The 18,816-nt window shown below is 37.6% G+C and overlaps 2 protein-coding genes across 2 annotated transcripts; one reads left to right on the top strand and one right to left on the bottom strand.

The window, feature by feature from the left end:
• The first annotated feature begins 1,192 nt into the window (after positions 1 to 1,192).
• Positions 1,193 to 8,215, top strand: LOC311277758 (MIF4G domain-containing protein B). Its single transcript, XM_084388180.1, has 6 exons — positions 1,193 to 1,283; positions 2,456 to 2,547; positions 2,631 to 2,740; positions 2,868 to 3,023; positions 4,576 to 4,668; positions 6,735 to 8,215. Exons 2-6 carry the CDS (start codon positions 2,457 to 2,459, stop codon positions 6,960 to 6,962), a joined length of 678 nt encoding a protein of 225 aa, XP_084244306.1. The 5' UTR covers positions 1,193 to 1,283; position 2,456; the 3' UTR covers positions 6,963 to 8,215.
• Positions 8,216 to 16,691: 8,476 nt separating this feature from the next.
• Positions 16,692 to 17,387, bottom strand: LOC311304505 (gap junction alpha-1 protein-like; the record flags this gene model as incomplete). The annotated part of the gene is made up of 1 exon (XM_084431546.1): positions 16,692 to 17,387. One exon carries the CDS (start codon positions 17,385 to 17,387, stop codon positions 16,692 to 16,694), a length of 696 nt encoding a protein of 231 aa, XP_084287672.1.
• Positions 17,388 to 18,816: the final 1,429 nt, after the last annotated feature.

The following is an 18,816-nucleotide window of genomic DNA, read 5'->3' as shown; positions in this document are numbered from 1 at the left end:
TTTGTAGGTTTAAGTAATTACCTGAAATAAGATACCAGATCAACCATTGCAAATCAGTGTGCTATAGGATTTCTGAAGAGTATTGTGTGTCTAATTTATTATGCCATTATTATATCATATCTGATCTGATGTGAGCTGGAATGATCCTGCATCAGACACAGTCCTTCAGATTCTGATAAGCATCTTTATCTGTGGATTGACTGATACGATCAAAGTATTTCTCTAATATGGGTGGGTGTGAAAAGGCCCAAGTAGACAAAACCTGCTACCCCAAAGAGCTACATTGCATGGTTAGGTTACAAATATATGGATACTTAAGAGATTTCAACGTATAATTTGATGTAGAAAAAAAGAAAGAAAAAAAGTAGGCTACAACAATACAGAAAATCGTAACCTTCAAGACAGTGATGGTGATCACCATTTTCGTGATTTCGTGATCACCATTTTCGTGATTCACGATTTTCTGTATTGTTGTACTTTTTTTTTCTTTCTACATCAAATTATACGTTGAAATCTCTTAAGTATCCATATATGAATATGATATAAAATGAAAATTACATGCAGGAGATTAAGAAGATAAGTTGTGTTTGCAAGTGATGTCTGTTTTTTTGCAATGCTGTAATAAAGCGCTCCGAGCAGTTCGCAGTCGGACTGAATTCGATCGCATATCAGTTCTCGAGTCACCACTTATTGAACCGATGGCAAAAGATGCTGCCGTGCCAAAAAAAGTCACTAGAGGTCGCTGTTCACTAAATTTTCGCGCGAGAACGTGCCTGGCGCTCGTGCACGTTATAGTGCGTGCGGCGGGGGTGCCTCAGACAATTTGAAGCATAAATAGCTATCAGAAAGCTTAAACACAAACAAACAAAAAAATACAACAACAATAATGAATCAATACAATTCGGAAAACTTTTAACTCTTTTAATGTTAATTTAAGGAACTAATCCTGTTTTGCATTATGCAAATTGCATAACAGAATATAGCCTATAACAAATATGCTTCATTAGAAATGTTTTCGTTTTAATAAATATATTGTTGAGCATATATGTGAATTATAGCTGTACAAACGCCTCCAAAGGGGCAGACCTCGTAATAAATATTAAAGTACCATTTCAGCCAATCAGTTTGGTCAACCGAGTCAACGTCACGACACGTAATTAATATTCATAAGTCTACACAGCTGGTTGGTAGATTCGTTTACGGGACAGAGACTGACCGCAGGAGAAGAAGCGAGGACTGAGATATGTGAAAACATTTACGTGTTTGCTTCTCAGGTTTTTAAAGTAAGTTTTTTTTTTTTATGTGCGTATGAACATGCAATAGCCCTCCCCAAAACCACATTTTTAATATGAAAATGTGTATTACTGGTGTTGTTTACAATTTGATATCCGCTCGTCACGTTGGTTTGAACGGTGTTGGTTGAATGAATGCTCGCGAGTGTCTGTTGTTGATTTTAAACTATGTATTTCTGCCTTATTGAGCGGTTGTTATGACGTCTGAGTAGTTTAGACGTACATATGGTCGTATTTAGCTAACTAAACAAAACTGTGAAGTATTTCTTCACAAATCCTCCTTCACTAAAGATTTCGATAGCATGTGGAAGTAAAGTTACAGTTGCAATTGATTCCACCACTGGTTATTTGGATCAGCAGTTTATCATGAAGTTGTTGTGTGCCTGTTGAAAGTGTGAAGCCGATGGTGTTTGCCCGGTTGTCCTAATCCCTTTATCCCTTTAACACACAAGCTGCCCTGATTCCCTTTCAAAGTCAGACGGGTGACGCCACATATTTCACACATGATCTGTTTCACCACAGCACAATGACAATAATGTGCTATTGGTCTGAGAACGTATTTCTCATAAAATCACTTCATATTAGTTTCACATTCAACAAATGAACCCACTTCTAAGCCAGCAAATACATGTGTCTGGCAACTAGGTCACTATGGTTTTAAACCCATAACTAGAATTAAATAAACATTATCTACTGATAACCAATTACCCCCACATCTGGGGCATTTTTCTCACTTTCTGTGACATTTTTTTTATTGTTGTGCATTTGCTAAATAAACTTTGATAATGTGGTTATATAAATTTAAAGTAAATCTTTATTCAACGAGTATATTGTTCACCAGCTTTAAAAAAAAAAAAGTGATCTTGGGTCTTTATATAATATTTTGAGCCTTATTTTTACACATTGGTTATGATTTTAGGCAAGTTTTTTGAGATGTTGCAGACAGGAGAGGTTGACTATATAAGTGTTGCTGGTAGTTTTCTATAACATGATTGTTTCTGGTCTTTTATTGTAGCTCAACTTCAACTTCTTCCTCATTGCGGTTTCAGACTAATTGTGCATTGCTTCAGATATTTGCTATGGCAGTAAACCGGATCTCGTGTGCCCGAAGGTCAGTTATTGATTGACTGATCAATTGATTGACTCTCTTTCCATCCTATTAGAATGGAGAAAATGGAGAACTCGTCTAAAGAAGATTACAAGATCCAGTCGTTTGATTTGGAGAATCAGAAACTCCTCAAAACGGCTTTGAAAGGTCATTATGTTTGATATGCAGCATGACCTGTTTTACGGTTCGGCTCAAATGTTGTTGAATAAAAGGCCTTTTTTACTTGTCAGACCCAGGTTCAGTTGACCTGGAGAAAGTGTCCAGTGTAATAGTGGATCAGTCTCTGAAGGACCAGATCTTCAGCAGGGAGGCGGGACGCATCTGTTACACCATTGTGCAGGTAAACAAATGCAATGCATGTAAACTTCAATACAGTATGATTATCAGTTGTTGCATTGTCTTCAAGTAAACCTTTAGCTTGTAGTTTGTTAGGACTGACTTGTAAGCAGTTGACTCGCTCGATTCAGGCCGAGGCCAAACAGAGCAACGGGAGCGTGTTTCGGCGTAACCTGTTGAACCGCCTGCAGCAGGAGTTTAAAGCCAGGGAAGAGACGCGGAAGAGATCCACTCAGGAGTGGGTTTGCCTCGTGTCCTTCATCTGCAACATCTTCGACTACCTCAAGGTGAACAGTTGCCTTTGGTTTTAATGCTGAAATTCACAGAGTAAGAATTAGGAAGGTAACTATTATTTAAAGCAACACCAAGTAGTTTTTGCTCTCGGGGTCCCCCTACAGTTGGGAAACAGTATTGTCTTCTACTGCGGTCGTAAAATCTGTCATGGTAACACCAGGGGATACAGGTGCATTTATTGACAAGCTGATATCCCCGAACTCTACAGAAGGAGTTCTCATGTCTTGGGCAGACTGCCTGCGTTGCGTGTGAAATGTCTTCATCCCAGGTACAGTGGCATATGTTTCAGCATGTCATATGAATATAATTTCATGGGTTTTATTTTTTTCAAACTCCAAAAGATCGCGTAGCTCACGTTTACAAGCCAGCGTCATTATAGTAGCCTATTGGCTACTGTTTTACAGAATGCTAATTCAATTCAATGTTTATGTGGTAGGTAATAGCCATATATCGTCAATATTATCAAGCTACCATATAGAGTTCTCAACGGGCCTGAAAATAACAACCCGACCCGACCCGGCCCGTGGCTTTTAAAGCCCGGACCCGATGTAACCCGACACATCAACATGAATTATCTGCCCGAACCCGGCCCGCGGCCCGACGCCGCGTCGGATTTTTTTTTTCTCATACACGTATTATCATGACCAGCAGACGGAAATTCAAATCAACCTTTAATGTTCACGCCTTTTAACAATACAAACAACTGAAACAATAAACTTTAAATATATAAATAGGCTGTAGTAGTGACGGTGAATTCACCTGAGTCAAGTTTACTTTTCACCAACTCCATCTTCTTCTCCAGGCTAAAGGCGTGCACGCAGCGGCGTCAGGTCTGCCCCCGCCCCTCTCCGTGATGCGCTTGCACGCAGCAGCCAGACTTTCTTTACGGTGAACAGCAGCGATGATTAATAAATGTTTTTTTTTTTCACTGACTGGAAAAGATTAAGCCCGAGGTCCGACCCGACCCGAGTCATTTGATTATATTTTCGACCCGAACCCGCGGGTCCCGTCGGGTTTGTCGGGCCGACCCGACCCGTTGAGAACTCTACTACCATAGATAAATCTGCAAAGTTGAAAAATCGATTTGCATTATAGCCTGAGGCAAGACACTTTCACCAGAAAAATAAATAAACAAACATGACTATCAGCCTGTAGTCATTAGGCTACTTAGCCTAAAAGATAATTTTGTCCGTCTAATCATGTATTATTTACTTGCAAGAATGTAGCTTGTAGAATGTGGCCTCTCACGTCCAAATTTGAGGAAGTGGTGGGGGAAGTGACGTATGCTGTAAAACAGTCGAATTTTGTAGTTCTTTTTGTGCTCGGGTTACTACCCGAACCCCGAAGTTACACAGTGCCAGTAAAAGCGATACAGACCCCGTCAGGCTATGGCAGACGTGTCATTCAACCTATTGTAAGTCGATGTACCATCACAAGGATCTTGGAAATATATTATGAAGGTTGAAAAGCTACATAGTGCTGCTTTAAAGAAATGCATGTATAAGTTCAAATGAATATGTTTTTACTTTATTCTGTGGACTGCAGGTGAACAACATGCCCATGATGGCCCTGGTTCCTCCCGTCTATGACTGTTTGTTCAGACTGGCTCAATCTGACGCCCTGAAGAATGAGGAGGAGGTGAATCTTGAACATTTTTACTAGAGTTTGACTGAAATGGATCAGCTAAATAAGTGAATAGTGATGCACTGACTTTCGGAAACCCAAGATATTCGAAGGAAATTGCAAAAAAAATAAGTTTTAAAATAGTTTTGGAGAGTCATAATCATCAATAGTGACGCTTAATTTGCTTTTCTCCGATGACACGTTTTGACCGTTTCAGTGTCTATTTCATGAACACAACGTGGATAAGCTGCGACAGATGAACAGGTCAGCAGTGTGGACACACTTTACCGTGGCAAACAAATAATGCCAACGCAACCGTTTGTAAAATTTGTTCAGCTCAAATAGTCAAACCAAAATTCATTCAGACACCTTCAACATTTCTCACATTATCACAGTTTATTCGCTATAGTTAGGTAATAAAATATTTTGGATGTTTTGTCCATCCTTCTGTTAGACTGTCTCACAGATGAATTATGTTGAGTATCTGTCAGCTGTTAAATTTACAGTAATTACACACTCAGATATTACCAATTTAGGTCAACAAATTACCAAGCAATGCTTCATTTTGTTCAGTCTGTGTGTAAAAAGGTCGCGTTAGCAATTAAAGAAAAAGCACTTCAGCAAAACATGGTTAGGTCAAAGTGTCTGAATAATATTTGATCACAAATTTTTATAAATTGTACTGGTAGTCAGTAGTCACTGTATGAAGAATTTTTGGGTATAATATGTCACAGTTTACTTTATTTTGCTATCCTTACTTACATAAATGAACTATAGTGTCCTGCAACCCAATAGTGCAAAAATATCAAAAATGATATCTGGTGTCTGAGTAATGTTTGGTTTGACTGTATCAAGAGGTGGCTAGTTGCTGAAAACCGTTACTATGCCTGGTTTAATTTATCATTTACATTTAATCATTTAGCAGACGCTTTTATCCAAAGCGACATATCACTTTGTAATATGTATATGAACATCATAGTTCAGTTACCTAAAATGACCTAAATTCAATTGTCAAAACTTTTTGACTTTCACTATTCACAAATTAAATGTAACTACCGGTATTAGTTTTGTAAACAATTTATTTTGTGTAAGAATTTGTATGAATTTAAGCATATGCCATTAGATCAAAACATTTGTTTTTTAAGGCACATCAATTCAGTAAATTGTTTCTACTGTTGTGCTTGGCTCATATATTATTATATTAATTGATCAGTTTTACTGAAGTTTTACTACACCGTGTAACAATATATCGTAATACAAAAACATGTATCGTGGATAGTGACAATATGTATTGTGTATAGTTCACCCAAAATAAAAAATACTGTGGGAATTTTTTTTTACGTTTACAGTGTCGAGTTTTGGTGTCGGTACTACATTAACCTACTATATATGATGTTGAATATAATGTATAATAATTGAAAATAGGGTAATATTTGTGGGTCCTGATAATGCCAAATGTCTGATGTTACCAGTAAAAATGTCCTACATTACTAACCAGTGCAACTTTATTTCTGTCATACGTCTACAGAAGGTCTTATTTTAAATATATCTGGTCAGTGACAGAGTGACCACATATTCGTCTAAAATAATTCTGTATTTTCAGCTTCAGAATCATGAATATTTTTATTCTGGTGTCACTATTTTCCTGTGCATTGAGTTACCAGCACCAAGTCCAAGCCTATTCATTTCTGCCCTCAATGTAATACCAACTTTTCCATTTTAATCAACAATACATTTTTTGTTAACCTTTCGCCACATGTCTTGGAGTATCGCAATAATATCGTATTGTGAGTTCAGTATCGTCATATGTATCGAATTGTGACATGAGGGTATTGTTACACCCGTATTATTTAATTTTTCAGATACCAGAAATATTTATCAGCTCTCCATAAATCATCTGTTGGTTTTACCAATATTTGATCTTACTTAAAGGTCTCTCTCTCTCTCTCTCTCTCTCTCTCTCTCTCTCTCTCTCTCTCTCTCTCTCTCTCTCTCTCTCTCTCTCTCTCTCTCTCTCTCTCTCTCTCTCTCTCTCTCTCTCTCTCTCTCTCTCTCTCTCTCTCTCTCTCTCTCTCTCTCAGGTGGACTGTCTGGTGTTGCAGCTGCATCGAATTGGAGATCAGCTGGAGAAGATGAACGCACAGCTGATGGATGAGCTGTTCAATCTGCTGAGGGACGGGTTTCTCCTGCAGGAGGACCTGAGCTCCATGGGTCGCCTGCTCCTGCTGGAGATCCTGGAGTTTCGCGCGGGAGGCTGGACTCTCAGCGACACGGCACAGAAATACTACTACAGCGAAGTCACGGACTGACGCCTCCACCAGTCAGGACAGAGAAACACAAGAAGAAATAGCAGGAGTGGAGGTTTTATTTTTATAATGACCTTTGATGAAGGCTGGGTGATTCAGAAGGTTTGAGGATTGAAGACTGGTCTAAGTTAGAAGCAGTTGTGGGTTTCGGTGACGTTTTCACTTGGTTAGGGGAGTTTTGGTCTTTTGATGACCATTTTTAAAGTCAACATGAATTCAAAATTTATCTTATTTACTTTCTTAATACACATTCCTCCTTGAGTTAGTTATCCACATTATTACATTTTTACACACATTTTTGTTTAGTTGAATATCCTGCTTTTCTTGTAAATATCAAATTACTGAAATAAGATCTGATTTTTGTTTCACGTAGACTTTAAATCCTGATATGAAGGAGCCAGACAACACGACCTGTCTGCAAAATGTAGTTCATGTGTTAATGTTACAGATATATGTTAATGTCCCAGCATTCCCTAGGGCAAACTATTAACGTGCAATAATGCAGTTCGTTCATGGTTAAGCAACACTCCTCCAACTAGTTATAGCCAAAGTGATTTTTTTCTTTTTTCTTTTTTTACAAATATGGCTCCTTTAGTGATCATCATCAGTCACAGATCTTCAAACATTTGTTTGATTACTGAGTTTGAAAGTGAATGGAGTTCAGCATTACAGTCATGATTTATTAATATTTTTTGTGTGTGTGTCAAAGAAAACACAAAGGGCTATAATCATAACATTAGAGGTGAAATTTGTCTTCATTGTAGATGGTTTTAACAGCAATATATTTAATTTTAGTTTTTTTGATTCTCTAACCAATTGTTACTAAATAATTATATTCATCTCAAGGAAAAGCTATTTTTATTGTATAGTGCAGGATTACTTTAAATAACTATATATTTATGTTTTGAAATAGATCTTAATTTAAATCAGTGAAAAAACATTTATAATACATCAAAAACAGTTTATAATAGTCACAACATTTAAATACAATGTTTCCTTTAGGGATAATATTTTCATACTATGAAAAGAAGAATGGATGTATATCTGAAAAAAACTTAAGCGGGCGCTGGATGAAGGAATAAAGTGTTGCAGTAAGTTTCATTAATTTGTACAGTTACAATATTTTTTTCCCTATTTTGCATCATTTCTATATGATGAAGATCCACTGGATTGAAATGTTAACATGAAGTCAGGTGATATGCCAAAATATTCTATTTGAAAGTATAAAATTAAGCTCCTGTTCAGCTTTTTTTGATATTTTGATATATATATCATTTTTTTTTTGTACAATTTTACAAAAACGTGTATGAGATATTTTATTCATATTTTAATAACACTAATAAATGTAAAATTGTACATTTAAAATAATGGCAATAATAATTTGCGAAATCACCACCAGAGGGCATAAGTGGACAGATTCATTGCTCACAAAAAAAGAAATTGTAAAATAACTGACAAACAAGAACCATAAAATTATATCCTAATTTAAGTGCAAAAACCTTTACAGATTTTTTCATTAAACGTTTAACAGAAAAACTTATTTTACAGGTATTTCCTGAATTATTACAAACAACTTCACTAAAGAAAATAACATAAAAAGTGTTTAATGACAGCAACAAAATATTAAACACTAACAGATCTCTCAAGATCTCAGCATCTTCACTTATTACAATCCAGTTTGACTTTATTTCACACAAACATTCTAATTGAGAATTAACAGGTTTGATGTTTTATTGAACATAATAGTTTGACGTCACCATTATGGTGATCAGTGTTTACTTTAGTTGGGCTCCTCACCCTTGACATTTTAACATTAGTTTTTCAAATGCTTTAACTGTTAATAGCAAACACTGCAAACTTTATTACTTGCGTCTAGTTACATTTGCTCATGCCTGAGTGCTTTTGCTAACTAACGGTTAACTGCAAGAGATTTGGATTTTACAGTGAAAGTGTTTGACCCTAATAGTTTAGGAAATACCTGTAAAAATAACAGTGTTTATCTGTAAAACTTTTAATGAACTTTTTTTTTTTTTTTTTTTTTTTTGTGTATGCGAGTCGTTTGATCATAATTAAAGGTGCATTGTGTAACTTTTTTGGTTGAAAATGTAAAAAAATTATATAATGAGCAATTGGATCATGAATCCATCTTCCAAACCGTGTTTTTTTTTTTTTATATATATATTTTTATTAACCACTATAGTGGCAAAAGTTACAAAGGCTGTGTTAGAAATACTAATTTTGAACAAGTAATTACAACCACTTCAAAAGTATGTTCTATATAGTATGAATGTAATCTGGACATACTACATTCTCCATGTTGACATTATCACGTGGCCTTTGGAAGCCTGGAAGAACTCTTAAAGGGGTCATATAATGCCATTTTTGTTCAAGCTAATATGATTCTTTAGGGTCTAAATGAAAAGTTTGTAATATACTTTAATTAAAAATTCTCATTAGTATTGTAAGAAAACACAAATTTTACCTGGTCAAAAACAGCTCTGTACCTGAAGCGGGCAAACCACCCTTTTCCGATTGAGGACCATGGCCTCAGATTTGGAGGTGCTGATTCTCATCCCAGCTGCTTCACACTCGGCTGCAAACCATCCCAGTGCATGCTGAAGGTCCTGGTCTGATGGGGCCAGCACGACAACATCATCCGCAAAGAGCAGAGATGCAATCGTGTGGTCCCCAAACCTGACACCCTCCGGTCCCTGGCTGCGCCTAGAAATTCTGTCCATAAAAATTATGAACAGAACCGGCAACAAAGGGCAGCCCTGCCGGAGTCCAACATGCACTGGGAACAAGTCTGACTTACTGCCGGCAATGCGAACCAAGCTCCTGCTCCGGTCGTACAGGGACCGGATAGCCCTCAGCAAAGGGCCCCGAACCCCATACTCCCGGAGCACCCTCCACAAGACGCCACGAGGGACACAGTCCAATGCCTTCTCCAAATCCACAAAGCACATGTGGATTGGTTGGGCAAACTCCCATGAACCCTCCAGCACCCTGGAGAGGGTATAGAGCTAAAAAATTTATAAAAAAAAAGTAGTGTACGTAATCATGCAATCATAGACCCTCAATAAAATCCAATCACAATTGATAACAGAGATAAATACATACAGGTGTGAACAGTTACTGTGTGTTTGTGTCTCCGCCGACCACTTGTGATCGGATCACCTGATATAGATGTTAATGTCAGATGTAAACAGGGCCTAAGTTTCCAGTGATTGGAAAACAATACATGTTAAGTGATCCCTATTTTAATTGATCCCTGTAACTATATTGAGAATAGTCACACATGATTTGTTTTGTTTTTTAAATCCTCTGGTTTCTAAAATTTGATAGAAGTAAATTAGATTTTAAAAACTACATTCAATGCGTAGACATATCTTTAGTAATCATTTTGTAATATTCTTGGTTAAAATACATAACTGACTGTTTTTTTTTTAATGGTTTGAAATAGAGATACAGTATGACATGACTTTCATGTAGGGTGTCTTAGTCTAAGAGCAAGTACAGAGCTTTCAAATGTATGGTGCAATATGCAAATAACTCTCTTGAGTCTACAACATAACTCCTGAAAATGTTGATAATCTCAAACAAATACCAGAAGAACTGTTTCAGTCATATTCTTTACATTCAATACATTCCCATTTACCTCAGAAATACCTTTGAACGACCCTTCGCCTCTATAGTAATGAAGACGTTTGAAGAAAACTTCCTTCCAAGTAAGTTTGGATCCTTTCCATTTGGCCTAAAGGGCAAGCAGATCTATGAAGAATGTTGTGCCTTTTGGCTTTATCGTCATGTGCTTTCACTTTAAATTTCTTTTTTTAATGTATGTATTCCTCTGGCAAGATTTCAAAATTAATAGTACTGAAAAATAACAATCCTCAAAGCCAAAGAGTTTAGACTTATTTAGAAAACAAAGCAAAAAAAAAGTCAAAAACCTCATCTGGAAAACTGTCTATTTAGGCTAAGCTCTCATCTCATCTCCTCTGCTTAAACACAATATGAAGATTTTTGGAATGAAATCCCAAACCTAACAATGTTATATATTTTGTTGATTTATGCACTTACGTTAATAATATGCAATTTTAACCATGTGTAAAGGCACATGTCCCTCGATTTCCAGTTTTATGCTACATTCATGCCGTGTCGTAATTACGGTAAATAAAAGATGACAACATGTGACACTGTACGTGGACCTGTTATTATGAGAATAAGGATCTTGAAACCAGACTGTAAAAACTAAAGGTGCCTCAAATATCCTGTCGGATACTCAATGAACTTAAAAAAATGTAATTTAAGTGCCTCAAAGCTCTTTCTCCTATAGTAGGGTTACTGGTGGAGCACTGACAATCTTTGTGGTTCCTGCTGGAACTTATGGGATCCTTTAAGCACTTTGTATTCAGTTCAGAGGTTCTGGAGTCACCTTTTCATTACCATGAGACCTCAAAGTGCTTTGGGGGAAACTAGAGGAACTTGAATTCCATAAAAGGGTTATTGTAAGATCTTTTTAACATTTAGTTGGTTCCTGGAAGATCTCTTATGTTAAAGCCAGGAACCCAATGGTTCTGTGAGGCCACGATAAGATTTTTATTATCCTATTATTATTACATTTACATTTAATCATTTAGCAGACGCTTTTATCCAAAGCGACTTACAAACGAGGAGAGCAATAGAAGCAGTTAAATTAACAATAGGACAACAATATGTAAGTGGTGTGACCCTTCCCAGTTTAGTCTGACGCAGTAGAGCCTACGTTTATTTTTTTATTTTTTAAAACAGATATTAAGTAGAAGAGAAGAGGAAAGAAAGCGTTAGTATTAATGGATCCAGTGTTTATATTTAAGTTTGATTCAGTATACCTACTTACATTTATTTAGTATATTTTATTGATTCATTTAAACCTTAAAAACAACAATAATAATAAATAATAATAATAATATGAAGAAGAAGCAGGAGGAGAAAAGTTTTATTATTTCACGAAACTGCTGCTATTAAGTGCTGTCATCGCTTCAGTGATCCTCGCACACACACAGGTCATGTGAGTGATTCCTTCAGAGTGAACACGGTGAATCTGACTGCAGTAGATGTGAAAGATATGAATAAAAATTAAGTTAATTCGGCCAGCGTTCATACCTGTATTTATTTCCTGTTTTTGGTCGAAGTCCAGTAGTCGATTGTCGAGTTCTCCACTGTTGCTTAGCTACCTATCACGCGCGTGAACTCGACAATCGACTACTGTGGACTTCGACCGAAAACAGGATGTAAATACAGGTATGAGCGCTGGCCGAATTAACATCATTTTTATTAATATCTTTCACATCTACTGCAGTCAGATTCACCCGTGATCACTCTGAAGGAATCACTCACATGGCTGGGCACTTGTAATGACACATCAAGGATGTTAAGAGGCTAAAAGCAGGTTTAAAACGTGCCCCATTTAAGTCAACAGAGTGCAAATTTTAAAAAGAGGATAACACGGTGTAGGCAACACCGATTTTTGTCGTTGTTCTCTGTACTGACAGCACTCCAAATTTACAAAAAAATGAGCTCAATGTTAAAATTGACCGGAGTTCTCCTTTAAGCTGTGTTAAGTACCTCACATGTCCCTTGTGAAGATTTTATTATTGATTGCATTTTATGTTGCAGCGAGTAAAGGTGTGGTCACATTTTTCAATTTCTTGAAATTACACAGGCAAAAAAGTCCATTGACCATTGTCAGCAGTGTAGCGACGTAATGTATGAAGCACAGCTCGCACAGGAGTCATTTTCAAGCAGCTTTCTGTTGGTCAAATCCAGCGAATTCCAGTGACCAACTTGGTCCCATAGTGAAGTTTTTGACCACACAAATTGCAGATCATGTGGATTCTTATTGAAATAACTGGAATTCACCAGTGAACATTCAGAGAACAACAGCTAATTTTACTGCACCTTAACTGTTAAAATGGAAAATGTTTTCTGCATGTTGTGACACAAGGAATACTGTTTCCGGGTCGAAGCCTCTACTTCTACTTCCTCTATCTTGTTTCTAGTAAGAATACTCAACAACCATTTAATAGATTGATAAAGTCACACATTTAAGCTTTTCAAAAGCCATAGTGTATATTACAGTCTCCAGTCTCACGTCATCCCAGACTTCAATATTTTACGATTCAAAAAAGCTGAATAACTAACCATCTGAGATTTCGGTATAGAGATAAAAGTTAGGATCATAATTTTCAGGAATATTACAACACAATGAGTGTATATTAGCACTGTTTGTTGTTTGTTTTTGGCAGCTGATAGAGCATTTGGATTTGGAAACAGTGACGTCAGACTTAAGACTGATCACAAATAACGTGTTTTTCAGGTTCGAAAACGCGAGGTCCACATCACTGCCCCATCAGACAGAATGAGCAGTGCGCTGCGTTTTTTATGCTGCTAGGCAACCACCGAAACAGCTGTCCTGTCAGTCAAGTAAACGTCAAATCAGCCTTTTATTAACTTTATTTACTTTCTGGTAGTTACGGTTCGTGAAGTCGTTAAGCTCCTGGTAACCCTCGAGAGCACCACAAGTTTATCCTCCATCATCGCACTCTCCGGGCGTTCAAGCAACTGTAGCTTTCATCCAAGCGGCAACCTCCCTGTCTCTCTCTTGAAACCAACACGGAAGTGAATTAAATGGCAATTCATCGACTGGCCGCTTGAGGCTGGCTGCAAAAGTGAGTCAAATCTGCATCTCCCCCGTGTTGAAATGCCCAACTTTACAGCAGAAAAAAAACATGTTTACAGCCTGGAGCGCTTTGGTCTATACAGCTAATTTTGCCCTTCATGACAACTGTGAGGGGGGTGAATTTTTTTTATAACTCATCCGTTTAAATTCACGTAGTGTAACTGCACAGCGCTTCTGTGTTGTACATCACACGTAGGCTCACTATTGGCCGACGCTGGTCATGTGTGTGATGCGTGTGACGTACAACACAGAAGCGCTGCACTGTTTTACTACGTGAACTAACTCGAGGCCCAGAGAGAAGGAAATGAATAGTGGAATAAAGTCATTATTTTTGGTTTTCTTTGCGCACAAAATGTATTCTCGTCGCTTGATAAATTTAAGATTGAGCCACTGTAGTCACTTGGACGATTAACGATCTCTTTAATACATTTTCTGGGCCAATCACTTAGAAGCCTATGGATGAGTGATCCAGCTCTCAGATTTAATCAAAAATATCTTAATTTGTGTTCCCAAGATGAACGAAGGTCTTACGGGGTTGGAACAACATGAGGGCGAGTAATTACTGACAGAATTTTCATTTTTGGGTGAACTAACCCTTTAAGCCTTAAATTTCTGCATAATTAAGGGTGTGTCCACTTTAGAGTGACAGGTGGATTCCCGCTGCTGTGGTCATTCATCATTAGCCGTTTGTCTGCTGTCTGTTAGCCGTCACGTTACCTCAGCTCATTGTCTGACTGTAAAAATAAATAACTTCGGGAGTGACGCGCTACGCTCAAAGTCAAACTGGTTAGTAAGTGAAGCTGGTAATGCTGTTTGTGGAGTGGTTTAACTTCCTCTTTTTGAAGTTGTTGTTTCTGCTCTTCTCTTCTCATCTCTTTTCCTGTTCTTGTTGTTTCGCTTTATTTCAGTATTAACAGCAGGTGTTCATCACTTATGACACGAGTGTCAGAATTCCCTACTTGTTTTAATTAAAGTAAACTTATGTAAATGAATGTAGGGAATAGTGAATCGGGCAATATCGGAAACAGTCTCTGAGTGTGTACCCAAATAAACACTGAGTGCTTTTAATTAACAGTATATTGCACTAAGCAAGCTACTTTACAAATATTGACCAGAATGCATTGTTTTCCACTCATGGTATATTACAGTTTTAATGGAAAACAGTATGTTTCTGTCAACATATGCCTTTTTTTTTTTTTTACAGTGGAAAAACTAAATTATTTAATGGGTGAAATTTTATGTAATTTTAAAGGAAAATACTGTTAAATGTCTGTTAAATTTCTTTAACTCCTTTAGAAAGTTGTCCAGGCAGCTCTTTGAAGTAGGGAAGCTTTTCTCTATTTGGGTGAGATAAATATTTGGGCCTTCCATGTCTTCAGCTGAGTCAGCAACCATTAGATCGCTCATGTAGGGCATCCTTGATATTGTGTCTTCAATTGTGAACTGTTTCCCTGGAACATGGCTAATCTCGTAGGAATTTCTCATAAGTCTCATTCTGAATCTTTGCAGCCTTGATGGTTTGTACTCAGTAAGCTGAGAAGTCCGGACCTTGCTTGGACCGAAGAGTGCTAAAGTTGGTGTTGAACTCTTTTTTTCAGCAATGCGAATGACTCCTACTGTGGTGCGTCCCATGACCATAGACTTCTCTGTGAGAGGAGGTCTCGCAAAGGCTTAGTTTTCTCGGCCAGGTCTGGAATGAACTTCCCCAATTGGTTCCACATTCCAAGAAATCTGTGTATCTTGAACTGCAGCCAGTTTGTCTGGGTCGGGCTGTAATCCAGCTGAGGACAGCTTGTGGCCTAGGAACTTGACTTCGCAAATTTGCACTTCTTGTTGTTAAGCGTTAGGCCAGCACTCTGGAGCTTCTTTAATGCTGCATTGAGTCATGTTCCTCAGGAGACCTTCCATATATGAGGATGTCATCCATGTGACATGTGAAGATTTTTGCTCCTCTTAACTGGCCTAGTGTGTGGTCTGCTGAGGGCGAAATAAACTCCTGTAGGTGAAAAGAGCTGTTCAATTTCGTCAGGTCAATACAAATTCTCACCATGTTGAATTTCTGAGGAATTCTGAAAGCGCGCTATCTCTCAAGTGTCGTACATTAGAAGCGAAGCTTCGCAGCAGCACTAATTGTGTTCCCAGCAACATATTTCTGCATCAAATGTCAGTGAGTGGTGCAAAAGCTTATTAAAGTGGGATTTGAGTGTGCCATACGGACTCTTATTCTGGCTGTACTGAAAACGAAGCGGTTTGACCAATCAGATGAAAGGGGCGTTCCAGCGCTGCCCACATGTGCAAACGAAATATCAAAGCCATAAACCGATTTGTAAACCAAAAACGAAAAGTGAGAAATTGAGCCGAAATCTCAATTTCCGTTTATTAAACTAAATGAAAAAACTAATAAACGATCCGTCTTTTGATTTCAAGTTATTTCATTCCAAATAGGAAATGAAATGATCAGATGATACACGGGCCATTCAGCTTTCAGATGATGTATAAATCTCAATTTCAAAAAATGTACCATCCCATACGGAAATGTAATATATGTACATATTTGAAATAACAATATATGTAATATATGCTCATATAAAGTAAAAACATATGAAACCTATTAGAAATTGGAACAATTCCATATATTCACATATACATTTATCTCATATATTATATATGGTTATGTATGTGTAACAAATATTTTGACATATAAGTGTCATATATAAAATATCATAATATGCTCATTTAAAAACATAAATGCACACATATGCACAGCTGTAAATTAAACTTAGAAATTGGAACAATTCCATATAGTGACTTAGAAATGTATGTTTATGTATGTATAAAACATATTTTGACATATATATCTCATATATGAAATATCTATACATGATATAAATGCTAATATTTAGTGAAAACATAAATGCACATTTTTGCACAGCCATATATGAAGCCTATTAGATAATGGAAATGGGGTCAATATCCATATATTGGATTTGTATTTTATATTTATAATGCCGTTACATGTATTCTGTTACTACCCAACCCTTACGATTGCTCACGTTCCTCGACTGCTCATCCGCCAGGTTTTCTTTCAGTGCTGAAGACTGCTGCTCAGTGGGGGACTGGTTTTGGTCCTTCTTCCGTTTGCATAGCACATAGAAGAGCTCTATGACGTTAAGCACAAGTGAGACCAGAGAAACCACCAGCATGAAGATAATAAAGACAGTCTTCTCCGTGGGTCGAGAGAGGAAACAGTCCACCTGATGGGGGCAAGGCCAGTGCTGGCAGGTGTACACAGCAGACAGGCTGAAGCCATAAATGTACCACTGGATGACCAGGAAGACCACCTCAGAGATAGACTTGCAGCCTTGTTTTGTGTTGCCACCATCAGCCTCTCCGACCTTCTTCTCTTTGTGCATTGTGTACACATGCGCCAGGAACAGAAGCGTAGGAGTGGACACAAAGATAATCTGAAGCACCCATAATCGCACGTTTGAAATGGGGAAAGATTTGTCATAGCAGACATTCTGACAACCAGGCTGCTGGGTATTGCAGGTAAAAGCCGACTGCTCATCATCCCAAGCAGACTCCACTGCTCTTCCCAGAAGTAGGATCCGGAAGATGAAGAGCACAGAGAGCCAGGCCTTCCCTCCAGCTGTGGAGTGTTCCTGCACACTCTTAAGAAGATCTACCAATGCACCCCATTCACCCATCTTGAGGGAGTTCTATCTAAAAACAGAAAGCTGAGATGTAATATATACAGTGGACCCCAAAAAAAGTATTAGGACACTTGAACATTATTTTCATTGCATTGGTTAAGAAAATATCAAACCGAATGGCAAATGGTGTTAGAACTTTTCTCACCATTAACTTTATAGTTTATAACATTAACTATATAAATGTTCCACTAATGTTAAAAAAATACTGTTTGTCTTAGTTTGTAACAATAAATCTATTGTTTTATTAAATTGTGCTTAAAGTGTGTTTGTGTAATGTATTTATTTAAAGGGGTCATATGATGCTTTTTCATCTTTTTCTTTAGCGTGTAATGTAGATGTTTGTGCATGTATAAGATGCAAAGTTACAAAGCTCATAGTCTCCCAAAAATGGATTTATTCAATCTAACAGAGGACACTGATCCAGACCTGCTTAAAACTCCTCGATCGAAGTCTAGAAATTGCTTCCTCAAACATCCATGTCACAGTGTGAAATATTAGTATAATGCTCATCCATAAAACCTGAAGATGCGATGCACCTGCTGCTCATTATATGCGCGTGCCGCGATACAGCGCAGTTGCTGCAATTATCGCAGGCTCGTTTTAGTTTTACTCAAAGTAGATTGGCCTTTCTAGTGAGATTCCTATTTGTTGGTCATCCGACGTGACGTCTCCGTTCCCTCCTTCAGGGACGAGGGTTACATACGTAACCGAGATGTTTCAGGAAACGCCAACTCTTTGAACTATGTATGATAACAACAGAACTTACGACCATAGTTGGCTAAGTTTTTGGGAAGCGCACCACCTACTTGATCATCCGCATTTTCAGAATCCGACTCAGGCTCCAACTGATACGGTAAAACCGACGACATATTTAACTGTTCACATATGGTGCAGGTATGACGTCACTTTGTAGGCCAACCGGCAGTTCACATCACACTGGTTCCCTCAACAAAGACCCAATAGGATTTTTCAATAGGCTTTTGGATTATCGCAAAAAACAAGCTCTCTGATCAACAAAGGTTTATGATACTTGCACATTTTGTCCATTTCACAGATGAAAAGTAAATGTAGTGAAAGTAAAAAGCTAAAGGTAGGCTATAAAAGAATTACACCACAGTCCCACGACTTCAATGTCACATCAGTAAGCTTCCGCCAACTCTTACAATTTTCTTAAAAAAAAAAAAGTTTGAGTTGAAAGAGTTAATAAGACATTATAGTTATAAGACAATTAACAGCTTAAAAAAAACCTGTGGTTAATACTGCTGTAAAGTATCTTGAGCTTGTCTTCACCACAGACCCTATTCCAGCCTTTAAACCAAAAACCCATTAAAAAAAAAATTGACTTTGGGACGATGGAACCGGAAGTGCTAAAATGCTCGTTTCGGGGTTTTGGCCTACAAATTTACATCATACCTGGACCACT

Source organism: Rutilus rutilus (genome assembly GCF_951802725.1).
Source record: "Rutilus rutilus genome assembly, chromosome: 1".
Lineage (NCBI taxonomy): Eukaryota > Metazoa > Chordata > Actinopteri > Cypriniformes > Leuciscidae > Rutilus > Rutilus rutilus.
The sequence above is the reverse complement of the archived record's forward strand: the minus strand, read 5'-3'. Positions and strand labels throughout refer to the sequence as shown.

Bases quoted from the DNA above. Each gene is read 5' to 3' on its own strand.
- LOC311277758 (XM_084388180.1), top strand. From the start codon at position 2,457: ATGGAGAAAATGGAGAACTCGTCTAAAGAAGATTACAAGATCCAGTCG. The intron at 2,548-2,630 runs GTCATTATGTTT...TTTACTTGTCAG, and splicing joins CCTCAAAACGGCTTTGAAAG to ACCCAGGTTCAGTTGACCTG. The intron at 3,024-4,575 runs GTGAACAGTTGC...TGTGGACTGCAG, and splicing joins ACATCTTCGACTACCTCAAG to GTGAACAACATGCCCATGAT.